The 25,585-nt window shown below is 60.7% G+C and overlaps 1 protein-coding gene across 1 annotated transcript; it reads left to right on the forward strand.

Moving 5' to 3' along the window:
* The first annotated feature begins 395 nt into the window (after positions 1-395).
* LOC120391275 (nuclear receptor subfamily 1 group D member 1-like) lies at positions 396-25,301 on the forward strand. Its single transcript, XM_039514763.1, has 8 exons — positions 396-719; positions 16,007-16,297; positions 16,878-16,966; positions 17,190-17,334; positions 20,964-21,472; positions 22,997-23,182; positions 24,136-24,346; positions 24,991-25,301. Exons 1-8 carry the CDS (start codon positions 704-706, stop codon positions 25,185-25,187), a joined length of 1,644 nt encoding a protein of 547 aa, XP_039370697.1. The 5' UTR covers positions 396-703; the 3' UTR covers positions 25,188-25,301.
* Positions 25,302-25,585: the final 284 nt, after the last annotated feature.

The following is a 25,585-nucleotide window of genomic DNA, read 5'->3' on the forward strand; positions in this document are numbered from 1 at the left end:
CCGATCCTTCCCTTCGAAATCTGGCCACCCCTGGCTTCCCCCGCCAGCCCTGCCCCAGGAGGGGGAAGCCGGGGACAGGGGAGGCGACCCAGGCCGGGGAAAGGCCGCCTCTCCGCGCCCCAGCTGGGCCTGTGCCAACAAGGCCGGCTCGCGAGCCTGGCGCGGGGTGTGCTGCAGTGTGAGCTCACTCCGCGCTCCGGAGAGACATGTTTACTCGCCCCCAGCTCCTCCCCTTACCCATGTGCTCCGCAGAGCTGAGCTCACCCCTTTCTCCTTGTCTGAAATGTGTGTCAGTGGGGCATGGCTCGGGCTGTGTCACATGCCGTCAACACATGAGCCGTCTGCGAAGGCATGCCAGCGCCCGACTCCTCCGCTCCCCTCCTGGCTAGGAAACAAGCGCTTGCTAATCCCGGAGTGAACCAGCAACCCTCACCCACATAGATACAGAGAAATCGCCAACCTTAGCCGCCCCACTTAGAAGCACGTGGAAGCGGCAATCGTCAGCCGGGGCTGCCTTCTGGAATCTAAAGGCATTCGGGCAGCTGGCGGCTCAGGAGTGAATACACCCGAAGGAGCAGCGGAGGAGAAAGCTGGGTGGCCAAAGACAACCCCCCCCACACACACACACGGCCCCCTGACACTCCTGCCTGCCTCTCCGAAAGGGGCCCGGGTGAAATTAAGGACAAGCAAGACAGAGATCACCATGGATAACAGTCCTGGTAAGAGAACAGCTTTCTGATCTGCAAACTCTTAAGCATTACGGGCATGGATTGCCATAGGGAGCCGGGATTTGTTTGGCGTGGGGGGCGGGGGGGGGGTGTTGCAGACAAATAGCTGACGCACCTGGGAAGCTCATCGGTGCTGTATTTATTTCAAGGATTCTCTTGCAGCTTCCAGAATGGGCTAGCTGACAAATAAGCTACTTTATCTCGGCTGCAGCTCAGGGGTGAGGAACAGGACAGACAAATAAATCAGAATCCCTCCCCCCTTTGCTTTATTTCCCTTCTCTCCACAAAACCCACTTGCGGGGGGGGGGGGGGGAGAGGCAGGTGGAGTTTTCAGAGGCTGGAATTTGTAAACTCGCAATATCTTTTTTCTTTTTCTTTTGCACAGCTGAAAAGCACAAAAGGTTAAACCTGGGAGGGGAGGCTTCGTTTGGGGGGGCCCTGGGGGTGGGTTCCAGGGGAGGTGCTGAGCCTGGGGATGTGGGGGGGTGAATGGTTCTGTAGATGAATGGAGGCAGAGGGAGGATGCGGATCGGCGGTGCATTCTGTTTGATGGGAGAGCGCCTGCAATCCTCCTCTAACCAGTCTCCAGTGATTTCCCACCATGGGATCGGCACAAGCCAAGGTGTGTGACACCAGGTCCCTCCAGACATGGCCCGGCTCTCGGGAGGATGGCAAGAGGAGCTGGCTAGCTGGGGATAGGGTGAGTGACGTGGGAGGTATGGCACTGACCTACTAATGGGGAGTTTGGGGTCGACTGAGGTTCCGGTTGGGATTTCAAGCGGGTGCTTGAGATAGTGGGGGGGGGGGGGCTGTCACCACTCTCATTTCCACGACTGATGTGGGTGGCGCGACTCCGGATTGGCACTGGCATTGATCGAGGGCAGGATATGCCCACGGGAAGTGGGGATAATACAATGCAGTTCTACCCCCGCCCCACCACTAGCCCCTTGGTGAAAGCTGCTGCCCTGTGGCTTGTAACCAGAGTTCACATGGGGGCTCCTCTCCCTATGTGCCAGGGGCACAGGAACCCCCTCCCCTCTGGGACAGGGAACCCCTCTTCCTGTGTTTGATCCTCCTGCGTAAATCGCTTCTAAGCAGCTTGCAGCACTGGGGGGTGGGGGAGACGAGGGAAGCAATTGAGGTCATTAAGGTATAATGGGCCCCTCTGAAATATCAAAATCTCTCCCATAAAGGCCCCCACCCCAGATGCCATGGTACCAGCCGCGGGCACCTCATGCTTATTCTGGGATTGCCCAGGGCCGGCTCTAGGTTTTTTGCTGCCCCAAGCAAAAAAAAAACTCTGAGAGCGTAACTGCCGAAGTGTCCGGAATGCCACCCCTGAAATTGTGCCGCCCCAAGCGCGTGCTTGGTTTGTTGGTGCCTAGAGCCGCAGCCTTTGCGGGTCTTGGCATTGCTTCAGTGAGCTGAGGGGGATCCACGCGATGGCATTTGGACATTATGCCATTGTGGCATCTTGCAATGTCACCGTGCGGTGTGGCGATATCACGGTGGGTCACACTGGTGTCTTGATGTCACGCCAGGGTGCGTTGGCATCTTGAGGCTGTCACGCCAGTGCTTGTCATGATGTCACATTTGGGTCACGTTGGTCCTTTGAGGTCACTGTGCCATGTGGTGACATCACGCTGGGTTGTTTTGCATTTTGACATCACCTTAGTAACATCCTGTCGTACCGAAGGCCCCTCGTGGCTGTCAAATAGGGGTATGCAGGGACCTGCACACATCCAGCGACTGAGTCGGTGGCAGGTGGGCACCAAGTGGGAGAAAGTGGGAGAGGAGGGAAAAGTCTGAAGCCACTGGAGTAAATCGAAGCAGCGCAGGGGGATGCGGCAGCAGATGTATGTGAAGGAATGCGGCCATGAATTTTCCCCCCAAAAAATCACTATTTTCTCCGGCCCCTCCCCATATCTATCTGTCCATCCATCCCCCCTCCCTGCCCATATCCATCCCCTTATCCATCCCCCTCCCTGCCCATATCTACCTGCCGATCCATCCCCCCTCCCTGCCTATATCCATCCCCTTATCCATCCCCTTCCCTGCCCATATCTACCTGTCCATCCATCCCCTTATCTATCCCCCTCCCTGCCCATATCTACCTGCCGATCCATCCCCCCTCCCTGCCCATATCCATCCCCTTATCCATCCCCTTCCCTGCCCATATCTACCTGTCCATCCATCCCCTTATCCATCCCCCCTCCCTGCCTATATCTACCTGTCCATCCATCCCCTTATCCATCCCCCTCCCTGCCCATATCTACCTGTCCATACATCCCCTTATCCATCCCCCTGCCCATATCTACCTGTCCATCCATCCCCTGCCTATCCATCCCCCTCCCTGCCCATATCTACCTGTCCATACATCCCCTTATCCATCCCCCTCCCTGCCCACATCTACCTGTCCATCCATCCCCCCTCCCTGCCCATATCCATCCCCTTATCCATCCCCTCCTGCCCATATCTACCTGTCCATCCATCCCCTTATCCATCCCCCTCCCTCCCTCCCATCTATCTATCTATCTATCTATCTATCTATCTATCTATCTATCTATCTATCTATCTCTGAGGCACCCTCTGTGTCCCATAGGATCCTAGCTGTCTCCTTTTGCTGTCCACGCGTGGCTCTGTCTGTCTGTCCAGTCCATCCCAGGGCAATGGCTTGAAGTGGTTTCCCTCCTATCCAGGGTTTACAGTTTGGTTCAATGGCTCTCAGCGCCCCTGCTCTCCAGTGGCCCCCTGGGCCACGGGGCAGCTCCCAAACATGCCCGTGCCCTATTCTTGCCTCCTGCCCCCTTCCCCCGGCGGTCAGGGCGCACTGCTGGCGGCTGTGTCTTCTGACTGTAATTCACTCCAGCCGAGCTGTACGTGCCCGAGGCTTCCCCGGTAAATCACGCGTAGGGGAAGATTGCCGGTGACTCATGCAGGAGGGCGGGTGTGAGTGTGTGCGCACCCAGCCCCCAGCCAGGTCGTTAGACCTTGGCGAGCTGGAACGTGAGTGTTGAACTCACCAGCCTGTCTGAGGCGGATCTCATTTAGGAGGCTCAGGGCCTCAATCTTCTCCTTGGGGTCACATGAAGTTCAAGGTGTTGGACACATTCCACAGCAGCCAGGGAGGTGCTTATCCACCCGGCCACAGCTGCTGCGCCCGCCGAGGTCACACTCACTGTTGTCCCAGGAGGCTCCGCTTGCCAGGGGTGGGCAAGAGATAGGATGGTCAGGGCTCTTGGAGTGGCACTTGGGAGAGTTGGTCGGGGCGCTATGCACAGCTCTGCCACCGATTTTCCGCATGACCTTGGGTGCGGCACTTAATCCTCCCCCGTGCCTCAGTTTCCCCCCATCTGTAGAACGGGGATGGCCCAGCCCTTCTTTGTGGGGGGCCTTAAATCCGTTAAGGATTGTAAAGTGCTCAGACAGTACAGTGGGGACAGTTCAGTGATGGGGACCTAGAGAAGGTGGGAGATGCCCATTCGCCCGCTGGTAGCGGGAGCTCATGGAACATGGCAGCTGAAAGCTACTGAGATACGTGTCTGTACCTGGCGCCCTCTAAACAAGACAGAGAGACCCTGCCTCAAATCTAAATAGACAAAGAGTGGGAGGGGAAACTGAGGCACAGAGAAAGGCAGTGACTTGCCCAGGGCAGGACCTGCTCTGTGTTACAGTGAGACCAGACTTGTGATTGGCCCTTCCTAATAGGGATTGTTTACCAAGGCAGCTGGTTTGTGGTGGGTCAAGACAGCTGGTTTATAGTGGCACCAGATGCCTTGGTGATGGGCACTGCTCTACGCTGCTAAGTAAAGTCCCAGGGCCGTGCTCATTACCGGGGTGACTGCATCCCTCACAGGTGCAAACTGGGAGCAGCAGGTACCCCGCCCGGTGTTCTGAGTGCCCCCTAGTGGCAGTCCTCATTATAGCACCGCTTAGCGCAAGGTGAGCTCATTGGACTGCACTGCCCTGTGTCCTGCATGAAAAATGGCAGGCTGGAGGTTAGCTGCAAACCTCGCCGTCTGCTGCCTCTCGGTCCAAATCTCCGTGTGCTGCAGCACCTCTTGCTCTCTGTCTCCGCTCTGCACCTCCCTTCCGGGACCTACATGCACGGTGCCTCGCAGGCGAGCGGCCCCTGGGGTTTTAAGGAAGGATCGCACCGGGCCTCTGACAATTCAGAGGCGAGTGGACATGCCCAGTTCCCAGACATTGTCCATCTCCCTGCAGGCAGGGGTGCCCACACAGCCTATTCCTCGCTCAGAATCTGGATTTGGGATTCTTACAGGGCACAGCTGAGGGTTTGATTATTTGGCTTGACAGTGCTCCTCTCCCTGGGATGAGGCTGCTGCAGCTTGTCATGGGACATCACATGACAGCGAGGGGGGTATTTCTGCAGGGGGGGTGTGATATCACAGGCATGCCTGAGCGGGCCTCTGGAAGAACCAAAGCGACAGCTTCTGGGTTATCCATCCAATACAGTCTTCTGATGCTGCTGGGAGGCCTGGGCTGGGATTCTTAGAAGTGCCTAAGGGAGTTAGGCTCCTACATCCAGTGAGACTTAAACACATGTGAGGCACATGGGCTGAATAGGGCCGGCGTGCAGGATCAGGGCCTTTATCGGTGCCAGATGCATCCTCAGGTGTGATCCAAAAAGATCCATTTCTGTTCCCCAATAGCCAGGTGTTTATGTCCCCGGGATGTGCTCTCTGCTCAGCTCTGCATTGTTATTACAGGCAGCTCCCCAGGTTAGTGGCTTTGGTCTTTGTCCAGCACCTAGAGAAAGTGGGAGATGCCCATTCTCTCGCTGGCGGCGGAAGCTCACGGAGGACGGGATCTGAAATCTACTGGCAGGCCTGTCCGTACCTGACGCACTCTAAGCAAGCCGGAGAGCCCCTGCCCCAGATCTACATAGACAAAGAGACGGCGGGGAAACTGAGGCACGGAGAAAGGCCGTGGCAAAGCTGGGACTAGAAGCCAGGTCTCCTGGGTCCCAGCGAGGCCCTAGATCCACGTGCTCCCCTCGGCGCTGATGCATTGAACACCGGCGGCCACCAGCCCAATCCCTTTGCCTCCTGCATACCAATCACCCGGGGTTGTAGACACCAAGGGCTGTCCCTCCCTGCTCATAGCGGAATGGAGGAGGCCTTATCCTCCCAGGCACCGAAAAAGAACCAGGGTAGCTTGGCAGTTCTCCCTTGAAGCACCCAGAACGTTCTCCTTGTTCACTAATCAGCACGTTAATTAGGGGAAAAGGGGGGTGGGAGGAGTGGGAGCCAGTGCTCGAAACAAATATCTCCAGGGGGGCACTGAATGTTGTCTGGGCGGCGGGGTGAGCTGGGGCCGGAGGAAAGCAGATGGCTTGATTGTTATCGCGGCCGGGATTTCTGCACACTCTTTGTTTCAGGGCTCTTTCATTGTGCCGCCGGAGCGTGCGGGGCTTGTCTCCCCTCCTGGAGCTATCCAGCTAGTGGGGACGTGCGGGGGTGTATGCGCAAGGGTGGGGGGCTTAGTTCTGGGCTGCCCCACACCCCCCAGTCCCTGATCCAGAGGCTGCGTCACCTCATATATCTCCTCCACCATCACGGTGACATTGACCTAAGTTGCTCTCTCTGCTGCTTGTCTGCAGGCGTCAGCGGGACACCCAGGTGCCAGGGAGGCTGAAACCGGCTTGAAAATGAATTGTGGTGGGCAGGGAAGCTGGCCCTAGAGAAAAGGGGTGGGGGGTCGCAGTTGGTTAGGCTGTCTCGTTTGCATGGCAACTGGAAAAGCCCTCTTGTCTCCAAGGCGAAGGGGAGGGGTTGCCTCTTGCCTGGTTCCTGCTGGCCAAGGAGACGCACCTGGCTCTGGCCTGGGCATCAGAATATATGATCTAGCTCATCCCCAAGATATGGGCTGGACACAGGGATCACCAAGGGAGGGTCTCTGGCTGAGGCCACGCAGGCGTTGTCGGGGAGGGTCTCTGGCCCGGGCCATGCAGGGGTGGCTGGACAGTCTCTGGGTTGGACTACACAGGGGATCAGATTAGATTATCGAAGTGGCGCCTTCTGGCCTCAAAATCTGCACCTCTGAAAAGAGCTTTTGCTGGAGAACAAATACCAGAGACTGAGGGACTCTGTCTCTCCAGGGGGAGCTGCCTGGTTCTCTGTTGCTTCCATGCCTTCCCCTGTAGGCCCAGCAGGCTTTAAAACAGCCCCTCCGAACAGCTTTTTCTTTCGTTGCTATGGCCGTGAACCACAAAAATCTAGAGCCAAAATTGGGAGCATCAGGGCCCATTGCACAGAGCACTGGACTGGGATGCTGGCTCCTCTTGCCAGCTTTGCTAGTGGCTCTGTCTGTGCCTCAGTTTCCCTCTCCATAAAAGCAGGGATAAGGCTACTTACCTGGGGACCTGGGTAAAGCGCTTTGAGGACCCCAGATCGGATTGTGATTGCAGCCCCTTCCCCAAAGTGTGGGGTGGGAGTAGTGGTGGAGGGAAGGGGATCAGACCCGTCTCTGCTTGGAAGGGATCCCCCATCCTGACTTTCATGACAGGCAGAACCAGAACACAGATCTGGGTACAAAATGGGGAACTCTGTTCCCCCATTTATCATTACCCCCCTCCGCTCATGTGCAAGGGGGTCGCTCTGTACGGTAACTCCCCACTCAACTCTCCAGAGACCCCCGCATCCTGCCCCTACCCCCCCTCTCCCACACGCCAACCTCTCCCGCCCCCTTGTAAATCCAGCGCAGTCAGGCACCCCTACAGCATGGGCTCCCCAGTTGCTCAAAGGAAAGGGGCCTTTCCTTTTGTGGCAGGGGGCTGCCGAACACGGGAGGGGGTCCTCGAAGCCAAGGCAGGCGGTCAGCTCAGCTGCTGGCTTTTGCTGCTCCCCCCCTTGGTAACGCAGGGTTTTCCACTCATCTGTCTTGGAAGGAAAGTCTCCCCAAAAGCAAGAAATTGACTGGTTAAAATCCACCTGCGGCTCAGCTGGGAGCGAGAGGATGCAGGCTGCTTTGGGGCTTTGCCCAGGACTCCTGCATCTGTACGCTGGGGGGAGGGAAAGCCCCCCCAGCATCAAGCAAGCCAGAGGCCAGGAGGCCATAATTTCAGCTCCGATGTAGGCACTGATGCAAGTAGCTGCAACTCGGGTGCGTTGGATGCTGGAGAATCTGGCCCTGATTTTGTCCCAGTGTGAGCTGCTGGGTGCGGGGCTCTCTGGAAAAAAAATCAGTGCCCCTGTGCGAACTGAGCCCATGGGAACCCTGGCCTTGGGCTGTCTTAGAAACTCCAGCCCTAGATGGTTGGAGATTTTGGTGATGGGACTGTGGAAGTAGTTAGACTGGGGAGGGGGCGGGGGGAGTCATTGAAATACCGTGCTCCTGATTATTATTATTCATTATTGTAGTGCAGATGTGCCCAAGAGTCGCAGGCACAGAGCAGGACCCCGTATCAAGCGAACATCGCTCCCCCACTGCTAAGATGCAGCCACCTCTGGGCTGGGGCATGGCCGCTGATTCTCTCGCCCAGATCTAAGCCAGCCCCAGCCCCTGAGAGCTGGCGATCCTTGCTGCCTGCCCTTGTCCCCTGACGCTGGACACTCACACTCGAGCTCTGCGGGGCTCGCTTGCCCTGCTGTCTCTGTTCCCAGACTCGCGCCTGTTCGGAAGCTCCAGCCAGCCTGCAGATGCACTCTGATTTGCTTAACCTACTTAAGCCAAAAAAAGCGCGAGGCAGTTTCCTCCCCCCGCCCCTCGCTCCACTGGTGAAGGAACGTGCTGGAAGATTAAACCCTGCACGAGTAGCTAGTGTCTCCTGGCAGCGTAGCTAGACGCGTGTTCCCTTTCTGGGTAATCTCATTTATTTACACTTTGCCATATGCAGGGACACAGCATCCCATCTTGCGGGGGTGGGGGGGCTGTTCCCCCCCCCGGGGGGGGCCCAGCTTGTCCTCTTTTTGCAGGAAGTTGCTTAGAGCTCAGGTACCTGAGCTGGTTGCAAATGGAGATTTGTGCCGGGCAAGAAATTTGGAGCTGGATTTTCAATGCCCTGAAATGTGTCTGACGAAGTGGGTATTCACCCACGAAAGCTCATGCTCCAATACGTCTGTTAGTCTATAAGGTGCCACAGGACCTAGGGTGGCAGGATTTGGGGGGCGGCATTTTGCCGCCCTTGGCGGAAATTCGGCAGCGGGGAGGCCTTCCGCTCCGGGTCTTCGGCGGAAATTCGGCAGCGAGTCCCGAAGCGAGTGAAGGACCCGCCGCCGAAGTGCCCCGAAGACGCGGAGCGGAAGGACCCCCGCCGCCGAATGCTCAGAGGAGGAGGAGCGCTGTCGCCTAAGGTGGCAAAAAACGTGGCACCGCTCCTGGCTACCCCTCTGATACTGAAATTCAGGGTTGTTCTGGTCTGGGCCCAGTACGATGGGGCCTGAATTGGCAAAGGCTTCTGGGCACTGTCCCAGTGGAAAGGTTAACACCCTTTGTGTAACCCAGGCTGCAGCAGCCTGTCTGGAGGGGCGGAGGGAAATCACTTTCATCCCAACCCCCTGCATCACCTATGTGACATGGGAAGGAGTGGGGGGAGGGACTGGACTGAAGAACCAGGTTGTATCTTGGCTTCTGCTGGGGGTCAGGAACCCCAGATTCAACCCACGCCCCCAACGAACTCCAGGGCACTGGAGATACAGCTCCAAATGTCCCGTCTTGCTCCAGCGAGGAGTCCCGAGCCGGGAACCCGAGATCTGACCTTCAGTTGCCCGATGCGACAAGTTATTTTACTGTGGGTGAAACTGACCCACTTTCTTGCTCCAAATCAGTGACAGATATCAAGATCTCGCAGAGTCGCGGGTATGTGTGTGAAACCCCCACACACTGGCATGAAGAATAGGCCTGCAGTTCAAGGCTTCCCCAGCGTGGAAAACACACAGGCAGAAGGGACACTGCGAGGGGGGGGGTGTCTGATTTTCAGGGCTGCCCACCCCCTTGACTTCAGCTGGAATTGTGGGGTCTTCAGCACCTCTAAAATCTTAGGCAGTCTGCAACATTGGGGTACCCGGAGTCAGCGAAGCCAGGATCAGAAAGGGGTCAGCATGACCTTCCCCCCGACCTTTGTTTACCCATGAACCTAAATTTGTTTCTGAGGGGTTTTTTTGTTTTGTTTGGTTGGTTGGTTTTTTTGGGTATTTGGCTGCAGTTCTGGACAGATTGCAGGGGGAGGCGGGGAGAGTTTAAGAGACACGTGTGGGACTGCAAAGGCCAGCTTGGAATCAGCCTCTAAATAACTCCGAAAGCCAGGCACACACACACACACACACACATGAATGTGCTTCCCGTGTCTGGCGAGAGAGGATAATGGGCTTTAAATGCTGCAAACGGATGGCGGCGAGCCGGCCCAGGCTGTGAAATGTTACAAGGACTCCCCCAGCTGCCGGGCTGCGGAGTGTGACATGCCTTATAAATATGTTTGAGTGCGCAGTGGGATCTGCCTTTGTCAGGAGAATTCAGGTCACCAGGTACAGGAGGCAGCAGCTGCCTCCAGCCTAGCGCTGAGGAGAAGGTGTCTTTATGATTGATTTCCCCGCTCTCCCCCGCCTCCCCAGTGCCGGTGAAACACACACTGCGGCGTCTTAACCTCTGCTGCCTTCCCAGCTCCGGTAGCGCCGCTGAAATCAGTCCCCTGGTAGTGATGGGGGTTTTTTAAATGTATTTTCCCCGACACCCCTTTTCCGAAAGCAGCGGGTCCCCATGTCAGATTGTCAAGTCAGCAGGGCTGGGACGGCGCCATTGTGTTAATCGCCGCTCTGGGGCGGCAGGTGCCAACCGGGCTGCAAATGGCTGCAGCAAAACAGAGCCGGGGAAACTCAGAGGCCCTGGTGTCCATGGCTAGAGACCTGAACTAGGGCTCAGGATAGCTGGGCTCTTCTTCAGCTCTGCCACTGCCCACCTGGGTGACCTTGGCCAAGTCACTTCCTCGCTCTTGGCATCTGTTTCCTCTGCCACCCTTTGTCTATTTAGACGGGGCACTTTGGGGGGCAGGGAGCCCCTCACTCTGTCTGTGCAGCGCCCCGCACAACAGGGCCCTGATCTCCACTGCTATGCTAATGTGAACAGTGGCTCATTTATCAAAGAGAAATTGACTGAGGAGTCTAAGGGGAAATGGCCCTAAACCTGAAGGGGGAATGTGCCATTGGGGGCTCCCCTTGCATTCCCAGCGCTTGAAATCCACAGGAGTTGTGGGTTGCAGGACTGGGTCAGTGTCTGGTTTGGGATCCCGCAGTGTAAGGTCCTGCAGTTGGATGGGGCCAGGGCTGTGGGCTATCTGCCCTTTGGGGATCCCGATCCCCCAACATCCCCTGCCCAGCCACCGTTCCTGTAAGATGCCAGCGGCACTGGAACAGGAAAGCAGGCCCCTGTCTGTATCCGACCTCGAACCCAAACCACTGGGGCTAGTTCAGATCCAGGGTTGTCAAATCCAGACCTCGTCTTCGAGGGGATCCAGAGCCAGGGGGCAAGTTTTGGCCCCGAGAGGAGGAGAGAGCTGAATTATAGGCTGCTTCTGCGTTGTGGGGCTCTAACCGCCTTTGGAAGGGGCCATGAGAGGGAAGCAGGAAGCACCAGGCCTGGGGCTATTTGCTGATCTGCGGGCTGCAACAGCAAGGCCCTGGGGGGGGGAGGGGAGCGGGTGTCCCCACAATAGGACGGCCCCGTTCTGTTAAAGGCCATCAGACGAGTCCAGGGTACCCAGCAGTTGATGAGCCATGGGAGTGAGGGCCCCAGCAGTCCCCCCTCTCCCCGCAGCAGTCCATTAACACTTCCAAACCCTGGCACACACCAGCAGCTCCACTGTTGGGAGAGCAGGGCCTTAGAAAAAGCCCTGGGGAGAGTCCTCGGGGCAGCATGGAACCCTGAACAGAACCGCTGGGTCCAGATCTAATCCCAGAACCCAACATCTGCATCCCAACCTGGATCCAGAGCCAAACTCAGAACCCGACAGCTGGTTCTGGTTCCAGATCCGATGCTGAACCCCAGCAGGTGGGTCTGGAGCCAAACCCAGCATTGGCTTTAAGATGTAAGAAACCCACCGCCCAGCTTTGCAGAAGGAGTTAACTCCATCAGGCTGACGGTCCCAGCTCCTGCCCCTCACCCAGACATAGACTGGGCAGGAGCATCTGTCTGGCTGCAAACCCCCAGCATGGTAATGGTTAACCCCTGGCACTGCGGTGTGGGGACAGACCTGCCCCCCACCCCCAACTGTTTGCATTAGTGCCACTAGAAAGCCTAAAGGGTTTTATTTATTTATTTTAAGAGCTGTTAATTTCTCCCTCCTGTCTGGGAATGGACATCTGGGTTCTGGTCCCAGAACTGGGAGGGGAGTGGGGACTAGTGGTTAGCGTGGGGGGGCAAAGGGGGGAGGGTCTGGGAGCCTGGACTCCTGGGTTCTGTTCACGGTTCTGGGAGTAGGGGTAGTGGTTAGGGCAGACAAAGGGCAGCCAGGACTCCTGGGTTCAGTTCAGAGCTCCAGAGTTGGGTCTAGTGGTTGGGGGAGGGGCTGGCAGCTAGGACTCCTGGGTTCCAGTCCCTTCCCCTTCTGGGCACAAGGGGAGGGAGAGGGCGGGTAGCTTTGAGATGCAGCCCCCTTGGGTGGGTGGGTCTGTCCGTCCGTCCATCCATCCCCTTCGCACGCGGGCGTCTGAAGGAGGCAGCTTTGGGTGCCCCCCCCCATCGCACTGCACCGCCCCGGGCCGCCCGCCGCAGCCACGTGAGCAGCCGGTCAGGTGTCCCCGGGGCTGGCGCGGCGCCCGCCCGCCCGCTGCTGTTCCCGGCTGCGCGCCCCGGGCGGACACGTGCGCGCCGTGACCTGATTGTGGGTGGCGCGGCGGGGCGCAGCCGTGTCCTCTCCTGCCCCTATGGCCGCATCGTCTGCTGCCCCTCCCCCGGCATGCCCTCTCCCCCCATGTGCCCCCTGCCCCCACTGTGCCCCCGCCGTGCCCTCCTGCCCCTGCCCCCATGTGCCCCCGGCGTGCCCTCTCCTGCCCCTCCCTTCTGTCCCATGCCCCATCCCCCGGCGTGCCTTCTCCTGCCCCCATGTGCCTCCTGCCTCCCATTGTGCCCTCTCCTGCCCCACCCTCCTTGTGGCCCCCACCCCGGTGTGCCCTCTCCTGCCCCTCCCTTCTGTCCCATGCCCCTCCCCCGGCGTGCCTCTCCTGCCCCTGCCCCTCCCTTGTGCCCCCGCCCCCGGCGTGACCTCTCCTGCCCCTGCCCCCATGTGCCCCGCGTGCCCTCTCCTGCCCCTCCCTTCTGTCCCATGCCCCTCCCCAGCGTGCCTTCTCCTGCCCCCTTGTGCCTCCTACCTCCCATTGTGCCCTCTCCTGCCCCACCCCTTCCTTATGGCCCCCAGCCCCGGTGTGCCCTCTCCTGCCCCTCCCTTGTGCCTCCTCGCCCCCGATGTGCCTCTCCTGCCCCTGCCCCCTTGTGTCCCCTGCCTCACATTGTGCCCTCTCTTGTGCCCCCCCGGTGTGCCCTCTCCTGCCCCACCCTCCCTTGTGCCCCCTCCCCCGGCATGCCCTCTCCTGCCCCACCCCTCCTTGTGCCCCCTCCCCCCCGATGTGCCCTCTCCTGCCCCACCCCTCCCTTGTGCCTCCTCCCCCCGATGTGCCCTCTCCTGCCCCACCCCTCCCCTGTGCCCCCTCTGCCCCCCTTGTGCCCCGACCCCCGTTGTGCCCTTTCCTACCCCCAGCGCTGTGGGGAGCAGGGCAGGAGCGCTGGCTGGGGGGGGAGCTTCCAGGTACTCCAGTCCCATCCCCTCCCAGCAGGGGGCGCTTTGGGGAGCAGGGGCAGGAGCACTGGCTGGGGGGGAGTGCCCAGGTACTCCGGTCCCAGCCCCTCCCAGCAGGGGGCGCTGTGGGTGTCAGGCTAGGAGATAACTATTCCCACACTGAGCCCTGCGGGCAGAGAATTTGTTGGGACTCTCCTGCCCTGGGAGCTGGGGAACCCAGGGGTGGGGCAGGAGGGTGGAGAGGAGCCTTTGCTCTGGGGAACTGGCTAGGAACAGGGCTGGGTGGAGAGGCGGCTGGGAGGGCACCTGTGCTTAGGTGGGGGCGGGCCACAATGGGATGCAGGGGGGCTCTTGCACGGAGAGGGCATGGGGCAGGATTCCTCGCCAAGGGCAGGGGGCTCATTTAGGGGGCAGCACAGGGCCGGCGCTTCCATTTAGGCGACCTAGGTGGTCGCCTGCGGCACCAGGATTTGGGGGGGCGGCAATTCGGCAGCGGGGGGTCCTTCCGCTGGGTCTTGGCGGGCACCACCGCAGAATTGCCACCAACGACCGGGAGCGCGGAAGGACCCCCCCCCCCACCGCAGAATTGCCGCCAGCGACCGGCAGCGCGGAAGGACCCCCGCCTAGGATGCCAAAAACCCTGGCGCTGCTCCTGGGGCAGCTGGGCTGCCCAGAGGAGGGGGCAAGTGGGGCAAATTGGGGGCCCCCCGCCGCCAAAGACCCGGACCGCCACCGGGGGGTACAAGCGCCGCAGCTCCCCCGCTTTGCCCCAGGCCCCCTGACTCCTCTGGGAGGCCCTGGGGGGCAGGATCTACCCCCGGGTGTGGTACCCAGACAGCACCCAGCAGTGGCTACCCAAAGTACTGGGCTGGAGTCTTGTTTTGCAGTGGTGGGCATTGGCGGGCTGAGCTGGGGGAGAGAAAGAGGCTGGCGTGTGGCTGTTATGCACATAGCCCCCGGGGCTGTGTTCCCTGGGGCGCTAGGGGGCATGGTGGGAGCAGACCCCGACTGCAGCCCGATCTCTCTCTGCCCCCCAGGCCAAATGGAGCTGATGGCAGGAAAGGGGCAAATCCCTAGATGGCTTAGCCTAGCGCCCCCTCCCATCCCACATCTGATTTCACCCCATCATTTTCAGGGTGCAGACAGCAGGAGCGGGGCTCGGCTACAAGTATTTGCTCTGAGCTGGAATTTGGGCGGCGGGGGTTGAGTCAGGGCAGCGCCTGCTGGGTTAAAAGGCCGGATCGGGCCTCCTTAAAATCACAGGCGCAACTCCAGAAAATCCCAAGGGAGGGAAGTGCTTATTTGGGGTGCTGCTGGGTTTAAACGCCCTGGGCTATCGCGGAGGGGAACGTAGGCCAGTTCCGACGGCGGAGGAACCGGTTCCTGCTGTTTGCAGGTAATAATAATGAGCTAAGATCTCTGAGTCAGAAGAGCAGCTCCCTTCTAGGTCACCAGGAACGTGCGCGCGTGTGGGGGCCCACGTGCACAAGGGGGTGAGGTCTCCTCCCCGCCTCTGTGGGCTCCCGCCACCAAATCTTCATGCAGTTTGCAGAGGGGCCTCTGCTAAGGGAAAAGGCAGAACTGGGATGGCAGGAGGGGGCTTGCGGGGGGGGGGGACTGAGGGACATGGACAGAGGCTGAGTGTACGACCTGGATTTGGCTCAAAGCTCTCGCTCAGAACGGGGCCTGCGGGGACATGGGATCTAGGCAGCTGGCGCCCCCCCTTCCCCCCCAGCCAGGGCAGCTCCGCGCGCCAGGTGTCCCTGGGAATCCTGGCACGACCCCTGCCGCACCCTCGGACCCCTGGGCCGGCTTCGAGCGGGATGACCCGGGTTGGGCATTTTGTCCTCTGTTTGTTTGCCCTACTTTCCGCAGCACGTGCCTCACTGCCCCACATTCCCCGCAGCCTCGTCTCAGGGCTGCCCGGCGGCTGTGTGTGTGTGTGTGCGCGTGCGAGCGTGTGTGTGTGTGTGTGCACGCGCCTACGCAGGCTGACCCTGTGTTCCTCCCCCACACCCCCACGCTGCAGCTCCGCGTGAGACACTGGGATAGCTCCAGGGACTCCGATCGCCCCGGCTCCCAGCCAGGTGGGCTGTAGCTGCTCCCTGGTCCTGTCCCCTCCAGCTGTCTGTGGCCAGGGGAAGGGCAGACCCGGGGTTCGGAGGCTGCATCTGCCCTGCCACGGGTGATGGGGTTCGTCAGTTGCACAGATTTCGCCCTGCCCTGTGTCTCCATGTCTTTCAATGTTCAGCCTCCCCTTTCCTTTGCCCTGCACCCGTGTGCCCCCCAAGATCACTCCCCCATCTCCATCCCAAACATCCAACCCGGCCCCGATCGTATTAAAGCCTAGCAGGCCAGAGCCCTGGGGGATGGATGCCAGCCTGGGTCCCCCATACGCAGCTCCCCTGCCCCCTACAGGAGGCTGCAGACCCTGAGCACCCTCGATCCCAGCTGTTGCTTCCAGCTGTTTTCCTGTAGCAGGATTCAAGCCAAGATCCCCATCTGACCTCCTCTCCCACTGCTCTCCCAGGCGGCGTGATCCTCTACGTGGGCTCCACGGCCGGCTCCAGCCCCACCCCGGGCAGCCCACCCGGCGGCTACCTGGTGCCCTCCCCACAGCACTCCCTGCCCTCGTCGCTGGAGGAGCTGACGCTGACCGAGATCGGGGCCATCAAGCCACAGGGCTCCAGCTCGCCATCCTCGCCTAAGGTGGCCTTCCAGTTCCCGGAAGGGGTCAGGTACCCCAGCAAGGGCCAGTCGCCCCCCACCCAGAGCAGAGTTGCCACGGCCAAGCAGAACGGCGTGACCGGCACCTTCACTAGTAAGTGAATCATCCTCCCCCTGTCATCCTCCTCCTGCTCCAGCTGGGGAAACTGAGGCACGGAGAGAGGAAAGGACAGCAACTCAGCAATAGAACCCAGGAGTCCTGACTCCCAGCCCCTCTGCTCTAACCGCTAGACACCACTCCTCTCTCAGAGCTGTGGATAGAACCCAGGAGTCCTGACTCCCAGCCCCCCTGCTCTAACCGCTAGACCACCCAAAGCAACAGGAATATTGGGGGGTAGGGTACTCTCACATGAAGCCACAAGGGGCCAACCTGACACACAGCAGGGACCATGCACCCCCTCTTTGGGGGGTCCCCAGTCCTGTGGGGCTGGCAACCTAGTCTGGCTGGAAACAGGGGCGTCTCCGAGAGGCTAGTTAGTGAGTCTGGGCAGCGGTGGGGAGGGGGATGCATCTTAGGGGGCCAGGTGGGACCCTGGGGCTGGGCAGATGGTTGGAGGGAGGGGGTGGCGCTCCCATCGGTCGGCCCCTCCCTCTGCATTGGGGAGGCTGTAGTGGGGTGGGCAGGAGGGGACCGAACGAGTGTGATGCTCACCCCCCCCACCCCCTCCTTGCAGAGACGGGCGGGATGGTGCTGCTGTGCAAGGTGTGCGGGGACATCGCCTCCGGCTTCCACTACGGCGTCCACGCCTGCGAGGGCTGCAAGGTGAGGAGGTGGGGCCAAGGGTGGGGCTTTGGGGGGACCGAACTGACGGGTGGAGCCTCCTAGCAAGCCGCGGCGTCACCATGGCGCCGTTTCCCGGGGCGACCCGGCTCCGATGGGAGCTCATTGCCAGCACAAACAGCAGGGGGCTGGCGGGCAGGCCGGGGGGCACAGATGGGGCAGGGTTGGCCTGGCGCTGACTCCTCGCCCCGTTGGCCCCCTCCAGGGCTTCTTCCGGCGCAGCATCCAGCAGAACATCAACTACAAGATGTGCGTGAAGAACGAGAACTGCATGATCATGCGCATGAACCGCAACCGCTGCCAGCACTGCCGCTTCAAGAAGTGCCTGGCCGTCGGCATGTCCCGCGACGGTGAGCGCAGGGATCCCGGCCCCCCGGCCCCACCCCCACTCCTCCCCCGGCCTGCTCTGCCCCTGGGTCCGCCACCAGCCTCAATCCCGATCCACAGCCCCACCTGCTATCCCAGCCCTGGGCTCCCCCCACGCCCCCTCTGCCAGTGCCCCTCAATCCCGACCCACAGCCCCACCTGCTATCCCAGCCCTGGGCTCCCCCCACACCTCCTCTGCCGGTGCCCTTCAATCCTGACCCACAGCCCCACCTGCTATCCCAGCCCTGGGCTCCCCGCACACATCACCTCTGCCAGTGCCCCTCAATCCTGACCCACAGCCCCACCTGCTGTTCCAGCCCTAGGCTCCCCTACAGCTCTGCCAGTGCCCCTCAATCCCGACCCACAGCCCCACCTGCTGTCCCAGCCCTGGGCTCCCCCCACACCCCCTCTGCCGGTGCCCCTAATCCCGACCCACAGCCCCAGCTGCTGTCCCAGCCCTGGGCTCCCCCACACCCCCTCTGCCAGTGCCCCTCAATCCTGACCCACAGCCCCACCTGCAATCCCAGCCCTGGGCTCCCCCCACACCCCCTCTGCCGATGCCCCTCATCCCAACCCACAGCCCCACCTATCCCAGCCCTGGGCTCCCCTACAGCTCTGCCAGTGCCCCTCAATCCCGACCCACAGGCCCCCCGCCCTTCTATCCCAGCCCTGGTTCTCTCTTGTGCAGACTGTCTGAACTGTGCTGACTGTTTCTGATCTGCCACCAGGAGACCCACATAGGAATTTAGCTGGGGATGAGGGAGGCGGCTTGGGGCGAAAGGCCGATGCCCTGCCTCCCTGCGACGCGACCCCACATCCCCTGAGGCCCTCCTGCTCTGCCCAGTCAGCAGCTGCTCCAGCAGATAAATGGGAGCTCGGTGCTGGGGGCTGATTTATGGCTCTGAGCATGGATGGGGGGTGGGGGAATGGTGTGGGGGGATGCCAGGGCCAGGCTGTGATGAACTGCTGGAGCTTCTCCCATCCGCTCATGATGGATTTGTTAGACTTTGAAATGGCTCGTCAGCATTAGCGTGCTAAGAATGGCCGGGAGGGGGGAGGGATGCAGTGTGAGGGGGTGGCAGAGAGACCTGGAGATGGGCCGAGACCGGACCCAGATCCGTGGAGGTGGGCTTGGATCAGCACCAGAACCATGGAGAAGGATCAGGATTGGGGCCGGGACCACACCCAGATCCGTGGAGGTGGGCTTGGATCGGCACCAGAACGGCAGAGATGGGCCGGACCGTGATTAGGTCCCCACCTGGACCTCTTCCCTGGGACTCTTGGCTCCCCTGGCTTCCCTCCTCCCTGCCCCGATGGTTCTGGCCCTTTGCTGGTTTGGGCCAGGGACGTGTGAGAACCAGCTCCTTGGATCTCAGCACCATTGACACCCATGGGTCCCGCACACCCGTCCAACCACGAGCCAGGGGGTGGGGGCAGCAGGGGCCCGGCTCCTGGGTCCCGCCTGTCGCGTGGTGCCGGGTAAAGCTCGCTCACTGGCCCAGAGTGCAGGGCGGAGGGGCACACAACGGCAAAGTAGATCCTAAGGGTGAGGAAACAGCCCGGGGATCTCGCCTCCCTTGGGCCGGATCCTCACGGGCAGGTGGAGGGAATCAGGAAGGGAACTAAACCCCAGGACTGAGCAAGGGCTCCCCAAAGCCCCAGCTGCCCGGGGCTGTAGGGCAGGAAAGGCCCACGGGCATTATCCAGGCTCACAGCTGCTGTGTTAACAGGGGTGGGGTGGGGTGCAGAGAGTGACGGGGTGGGAGGGGAATAGGGAGAGATGTGGTATAGAGGGGGGGAGGAAAGGGACAGGGATGGGGAGTTGGGGGTACGGGAGAAGGATGGGGGGGAAGGGAGGAATCCCAGGGCGCCCTCGCCCCCCACAAGCCCTGCCAGTTCCAGGCCCGTCTGGGGTTTTGCGGGGGCAGCGGGCTCCTGTGTGCGGGAAAGGAGGTTTCTAGGTCACGGCTGCCATGTGCAGCCCCCGCTCCAGCTCAGGTTATGGCAGCAGCTCCCAGAGCAGGCGTCAGCCTCCAGACTCTCGCCCCCTCCCCCAGCCCGCACGCTGCTCCCCACACAGCCCCGGCTGGGCGTGAGAACCAGGCTCTGTCCTGCCCAGCACGGGGCTCATTCGCCTCCCACACGTGTCCCCTCGCATGAGGCTGCAGCACCGGGGCCCGATCCTGCTTCCGTTGCCATGTTACCGTGCAGGATCGGGCCCCTCCGTGCTACACCCGCCGGGGGCGCAGTGTGGGGAGCGGGGCCTCCCTGGGGATGCTCCTCCCCCTCCCCTGTGATACACCCCTTCCCCACCCAGCACAGCCAGGGCTGGAAATCCACTCCCGGGAAAGGCTCTGGTTGGGTCAGAGTTATTCTGCTGTCGGGCCTCAGTGGGACGGGCGGAGGAGGAACCAGAGGCTGAGGAGAAGGAGGATACTTGTTATCATCAGCGCCGAGGTCTCCAAGCACTTGGCAAAGGTGGAGCAGTATCACTCTCCCCCACGTAACAGATGGGGAAACTGAGGCACAGAGCAGGCAAGTGTCTTGCATAGCAAATCTTTGTTGGTCTGAGAACCCAGGAGTCCTGGTTCCCTTCCCTGCCCCCAACCACTAGATCCTCACTTCTTAGGGCTGGGAATAGAACCCAGGAGTCCTGACTTCCCTTCCCCCTGCTCTAACCCTCTAGTCCCGCTCCGCTCTCAGAGCTGAGGATAGAACCCAGGAGTCCTGCCTCCCAGCCCCCACTGCTCTAACCACCACCCCACTACCCTCCTCCACCCAGGAATAGAACCCAGGGCCAGAGATCTGATCTGACACCAGCGCAGCCACATTGACTTTAGTGAGTCTCTCCTGATTGACACCAGCCTACGTCTGGCCTCCGGTCGGGACTCGGGGGAACCCCTGGGTGGTGAGACCTGTGGGCAGGAGCAGAGGGAGCCACCGGGGTCTGTCTGTCTCAAGCGGCCTTGATAAAAATCTCATACTGCCCTCCCCCCGCCCCTCCCGTCTCGGCCTCGGCAGAGGTGCTGGACGGTCCTGTAGACTGCTACAGGATTGGTCCCGCCCCAGCCCCTCTGTGCGTCTCCCATGGGCCTTGGTGCTGCTCCTGACCCACTGACCTAGTTACGGAGAGAAGTGGAGCAGAGACGTGCCAGGCAGGGGGTGATCTGGGCGGGGGAAGGTCTAGGCAAAGGTGCCTGTGGGGCCACTGGGGGGGAGAGGGAGACATCAGCCAGTGGTGTGGGAGGGGCGCATGGGGGGTTATGTAGGGGGTGTGGCGTGCAAAGGGAGCTAGCAGAGCCGTGCCAGTCTAGACACAGACACACAGGGAAACAGCTGCATCATGGGAGGCAGCGCTGCAATGCAGCATGCTCTGGGGTGGAGCGCAGCAGCCAGCGCGGCCATGTAGAACAGGCCATTACTGTTGCTACCTGCCGCGAGTGGGGCCCTGCTGCATGTGCCACAACAGGAACTGTGGGTGGTGACAAGCCCTCGTGCCACCTCCTCCCGCCTGGCTCTGGGGGGCTCTCCCCCCAGGGCTGCTGGTTCGGGGGTGCTCACGAGTGCACCCCTAGTGCCTGCCCAGCTCATGCTCTCTCTCCTGCCCCCGCAGCGGTGCGCTTCGGGCGCATCCCCAAGCGGGAGAAGCAGCGCCTGCTGGACGAGATGCAGAGTTACATGAACAGCCTCAACGAGGCCCCCATGGACGTGGGGCTGGGGCCCGAGGGGGAGGCGCCCCCCAGCCCCGACGCCCAGGAGGAGGAGGCCATCGGCGCCATCTCGCGGGCCTATCACGACATCTTTGTCAGCGGGCAGGACCGGCTGGGCAAGCGGGCCGAGCCCTACCCCTCGCTCAGCTACGCCGACCAGCAGCTCAACAACGGCTACGCCTACGGGCAGTACGACTCGGCCGGCCTGCCCCTCCCCGGCTACGGCGCCTGCCCCCAGGAGGCCCCCAGCTACGTGGACAACGGGCCCCGCCGCTTCGGCAACGACATTTACCAGGCCCAGCAGGCCGGGTACCTGGCCAACGCCGGGCACTACCCCGCCTTCGAGTACGGCTACTCGGAGGGCAGCCCCCAGAGGGCGTGCCCCTGGCGCTCCACCACCAGCAGAGGCATTGTAAGTAGCAAGGCAGGACCCCCGATGGCAGGGGTGAGGGGGAAGGGCACGGGCCCTCACCTGGGGGGAAGCAGGACTGGCTCAGCTGGGTGTCCAGAGGGGAAATTGAGGCCTAGAGACGGGGAGTGACTGGCCCAGGCTCACTCAGCCGAGTCAGAGTTGGGATGGGAACCCAGGAGTCCTGGATCCCAATCGTCTCACCCCGTCCTAACTACTAGACCCCACTCCCTTCCCAGAGCTGGGAATGGAACCAAAGAGTCCTGACACCCGCATCCCCCTGCCCCTGCTCTAACCACTAGACCCTACTGTGACGCAGTAGGGAGCAGGGCGGACTGACCTGGGAATGGCTCTAGTTTTACTGGGACTGTCTGCATGGGGGATGGGAGAGCAGGGGATGTACCTGACAAGGCTGGGGGGAGGCTGGGGGAGACGGCTGGAGGGGGTTTCACTTTGGAGTGGGCTGGAGAAGAGGAGGGAGCCCCCAAGTTTGAGGTTTAATCTCCCTGCCCCCCAGAAGGACCTGGCTGTGGTGTCCTGTTTGTGCCTATGTGACACTAGCCCCCACAAAGGACCAGGAATAGAACCCAGGAGTCCTGCCTCCCAGACCTCCCTCCCCTCCCAGAGCCAGGAATAGAACCCAGGAGTCTTGATCCCCAGACACCCCCCCCCCCACACACACACACAAACCATTAGACCCCTCTCCCCTCCCCTAGCCAGGAGCAGAACCCAGGAGTCCTGACTCCCAGACCCGCCCACACACACACACAAACAAACACTCTAACCATTAGACCCCCTCCCCTGCTCTCCCCTCCCAGAGCCAGGAATAGAACCCAGGAGTCCTGACTCCCAGACCCCCCCCCCCACACACACACACTCTAACCATTAGACCCCTCTCCCCTCCCCTAGCCAGGAGCAGAACCCAGGAGTCCTGGCTCTCTCTAATTCCTAAACTGTTGCCATCTGATTGTATTCCAATCCCTCCATCTCTCCCTGCCCCGGAGTAAGTTCGGGTTCCCAGTGGGAGTGAAGGGTGCTCTGCACCCCTCTGGATTGGGCCCCAGAGCCCCAGACCTGCGGCTGGATTGACACCAAGAAGCAACTTGGTTCTTAAGGGTTGGCTCCCCCTGCTGGGCAGCAGCGACGCTGCAGCACCCTCAGGGCTGCATTCCAGGGCGGGTCTGTGGCTCCCATACGATCTCCTTTGGGGAGACTCCCCCCCCCCAACAATCTGAGAGGCCAGATCCGGCAATCCAGAGTCACTGAGCCCCCCAAATGTGGACCCCCTTCCAAATCTGGATCTCATTCCTCCCGCTCCCCCAAATTTCGGTCTGATTCTCCTGCCCTCCCCAGATCTGGCTCTGAGCTCCCCCCCCCCAATCTGGATCTGATCCCCCCTCCCCAACGTTTTCAGGGTGTTTCCATTCCGGGGTCCCAATCCAGGCCCACCCTGCCCAGGTTAGGAGGCTGGTGCTCCTCTCGCCCCTCCCTGCGTTGGTGACCCGCCTCGCTCTCCCCCCCCCCCAGGCGTGCCCGCTGAACGCCAGCCCCTACTGCAGCAACGGGAAGAGCAGCCAGCAGGTGTGGGAGGAGTTCTCCCAGTGCTTCACGCCCGCCGTCAAGGAGGTGGTGGAGTTCGCCAAGAGCATCCCGGGCTTCCAGTCGCTCTGCCAGCAGGACCAGGTCATGCTCCTCAAGGCGGGCACCTTCCAGGTCAGTCAGATGTCCCGCCAGCCTGAATCTGGGCCCCTCCTGCCTGGAGCGTGGCCTCGGCTTGCACCCGTAGCTGTGGCCCCTGTGGTGTCGGGTCTGGTCTGTTCCCTTCACCCTGAGCTGACACACGCTGACTTGCTGGGGATATCAGAGGGAGCTGGGCAGCCATAAAACCCGCAGGGAGAGAAACGCAGGTCCACCCAAGACTGGTGATGTCTGGGAGCCAGAAAGTGGGTGCCCCGGAGGGACCCCAGAGGAGAAACACAGGCTCAGTTACCCAGAAACTGTGACCTAAACTAGACAAATTAAGACTTGAAATAAAGCACAGATTATGTGAGTGTAATTAACCATCGGCACAACTTTTACAGTCAATAGGTCCCGACATGGGGAGCAAATATTTTGTAGCAGGCACTTCGGTCTAGCAGAGAAAGGTCTGACACCGGCCAATGGCTGGAAGTTGAAGCTAGACAAATTTAAGCTGGAAATCAGGTGTAAATTTTTAACAGTGAGAGTAATTAACCCTTGGAACAATCTCCCAAGGATCGTGGTGGATTCTCCATCACTGGCAATTTTAAAATCAAGACTGGATGTGTCTCTAAAAGATCTGCCCCCTAGGAATTATTTGGGGGAAGTTCTCTGGCCTGGATTATCCAGGAGGTCAGACTAGATGATCACAATGGTCCCTTCTGGCCTTGGAATCTATGTGTGTGTCCCTGCTGCTCTCTGCTGGAGGGAGAAAGCCCTCATTTTGTATGTGCGCGCCCCCTACCATCTAGAATCAGAACTATTGACCTGTGTGTCATAGTCCCCATACTGCTAACAGTCATGGGGGAGTCTCCTCTAGCTCAGGGCTTTTGCAGCAGGAGGATTCAGCCGGGTTCTGCCCCTGCTGTCTAAGTGGCCATGACATGCTGAGTACTCAGGCTCAGCTCTGACCTCCTACCCTCCCGCAGGTGCTGATGGTGCGGTTCTCCTCCCTCTTCAACCCCAAGGAGAAGGTGGTGACGTTCCTGAGCGGCGAGACCTACTCGCTCTGCAGCCTGCGCTCCATGGGCATGGGCTGCCTGCTGGACGCCATGTTCGAGTTCAGCGAGAAGCTCAGCTCCCTCGGGCTGGATGCCCAGGAGATGGCGCTCTTCATGGCCGTCGTCCTTGTCTCGGCAGGTGGGTGCGCGCCCCGGGGCCAGCGGGGGGATCTCTGAGGCCGTCTCTCTCTCTCTCTGCAGACCACGGTGGGGAGAAGCCACGTCAGCTACAATCCCCCTGCAAAGCCCATCCCCGGTGTTTCGGGCCAGGTGTTCTGCACTAGGCAGGCTGGGCCGCTGCTGCTAAATGCTCTGCTGCCTGTTCTCAAGGACAATGACAGAGCGGGAGTCCCCCATGCACCTCGGGGATCCCACGCCCCAGCGCATGCAGCATGCTGATGCACATGGAGCTCAGCCTGCCTGGGACCTTCCAGACCCCCCCAGTGAACAGAACTGACTGTGGCAGCTCCCTGGGCTAGAGCTTTACCGGGGAGCCTTCTCCAGGTGTTTCACCGCCTGTGGGTGTTAGAGGTGGGGAAAGACCAAACTGGGCACCACTTTGTCCAGCCTGGTTTTAAATGCCCCATCCCTTCCCTCTGGAGACTCTTCCCCAGGCTGAGATCTGGGCATTAGGAAGCTTCCCCTCGCAGTTTGTGAGCAGTTGTGTGTGTGTGTCATATGCCCTATACCGCTGTCATGGAAGGAGATTCCCCTGCAGGGGGGACCGGTTTCTTTTTTTGGGAGCAGGTTGGGTATTAATGTCGTGGCTCATCTGGTTCATAGATCGCTCTGGCATCTCAGACGTGGATGCCGTGGAAATCCTTCAGGAGACCCTCATCCGGGCCCTGCGGACTCTGGTGACAAAGAAGCACCCCGACGACTCCACCCTCTTCCCCAAACTCCTCCTGCGCCTTCCCGACCTGCGGACCCTCAACAACCAGCACTCGGAGAAGCTCCTGGCCTTCCGGATCGATCCTTAAGCCCACCGGAGATGCCCGCCCTCCGAGCCTAGGGGGAGAAGGATCAAGAACAGTCACCGGACCCAGCGCCTCGGGCGGCATTTAGCTCTTTCGAAGACGAGGAAGGAGGGCTCTGGCGCTGCCGGGCAGCACGTGGCCTGTCGGAGCCGGGCTCTGCCAGCGCACGTCCCCCGACCCGGGGCGAGCGGGTTCAGGAGGAGAGTTCACACCTCCCGCACGGCGCTCTGTGCAGCACAGCAAGGCCTGGAGAGCGAAGTGAACATGCATCTGAACTGACCACACCAACAAAGACACTGTATATATGTGTATAGAACTCTCTCTCTGTATTGTGCTGAGCTTCTAGTCTGTATATAAGAACCTGGATATGTTGTACATACAGCGCGTCGGTAGATCTCGGG

Source organism: Mauremys reevesii, linkage group 25 (assembly GCF_016161935.1).
Source record: "Mauremys reevesii isolate NIE-2019 linkage group 25, ASM1616193v1, whole genome shotgun sequence".
Taxonomy (NCBI): Eukaryota; Metazoa; Chordata; order Testudines; family Geoemydidae; genus Mauremys; species Mauremys reevesii.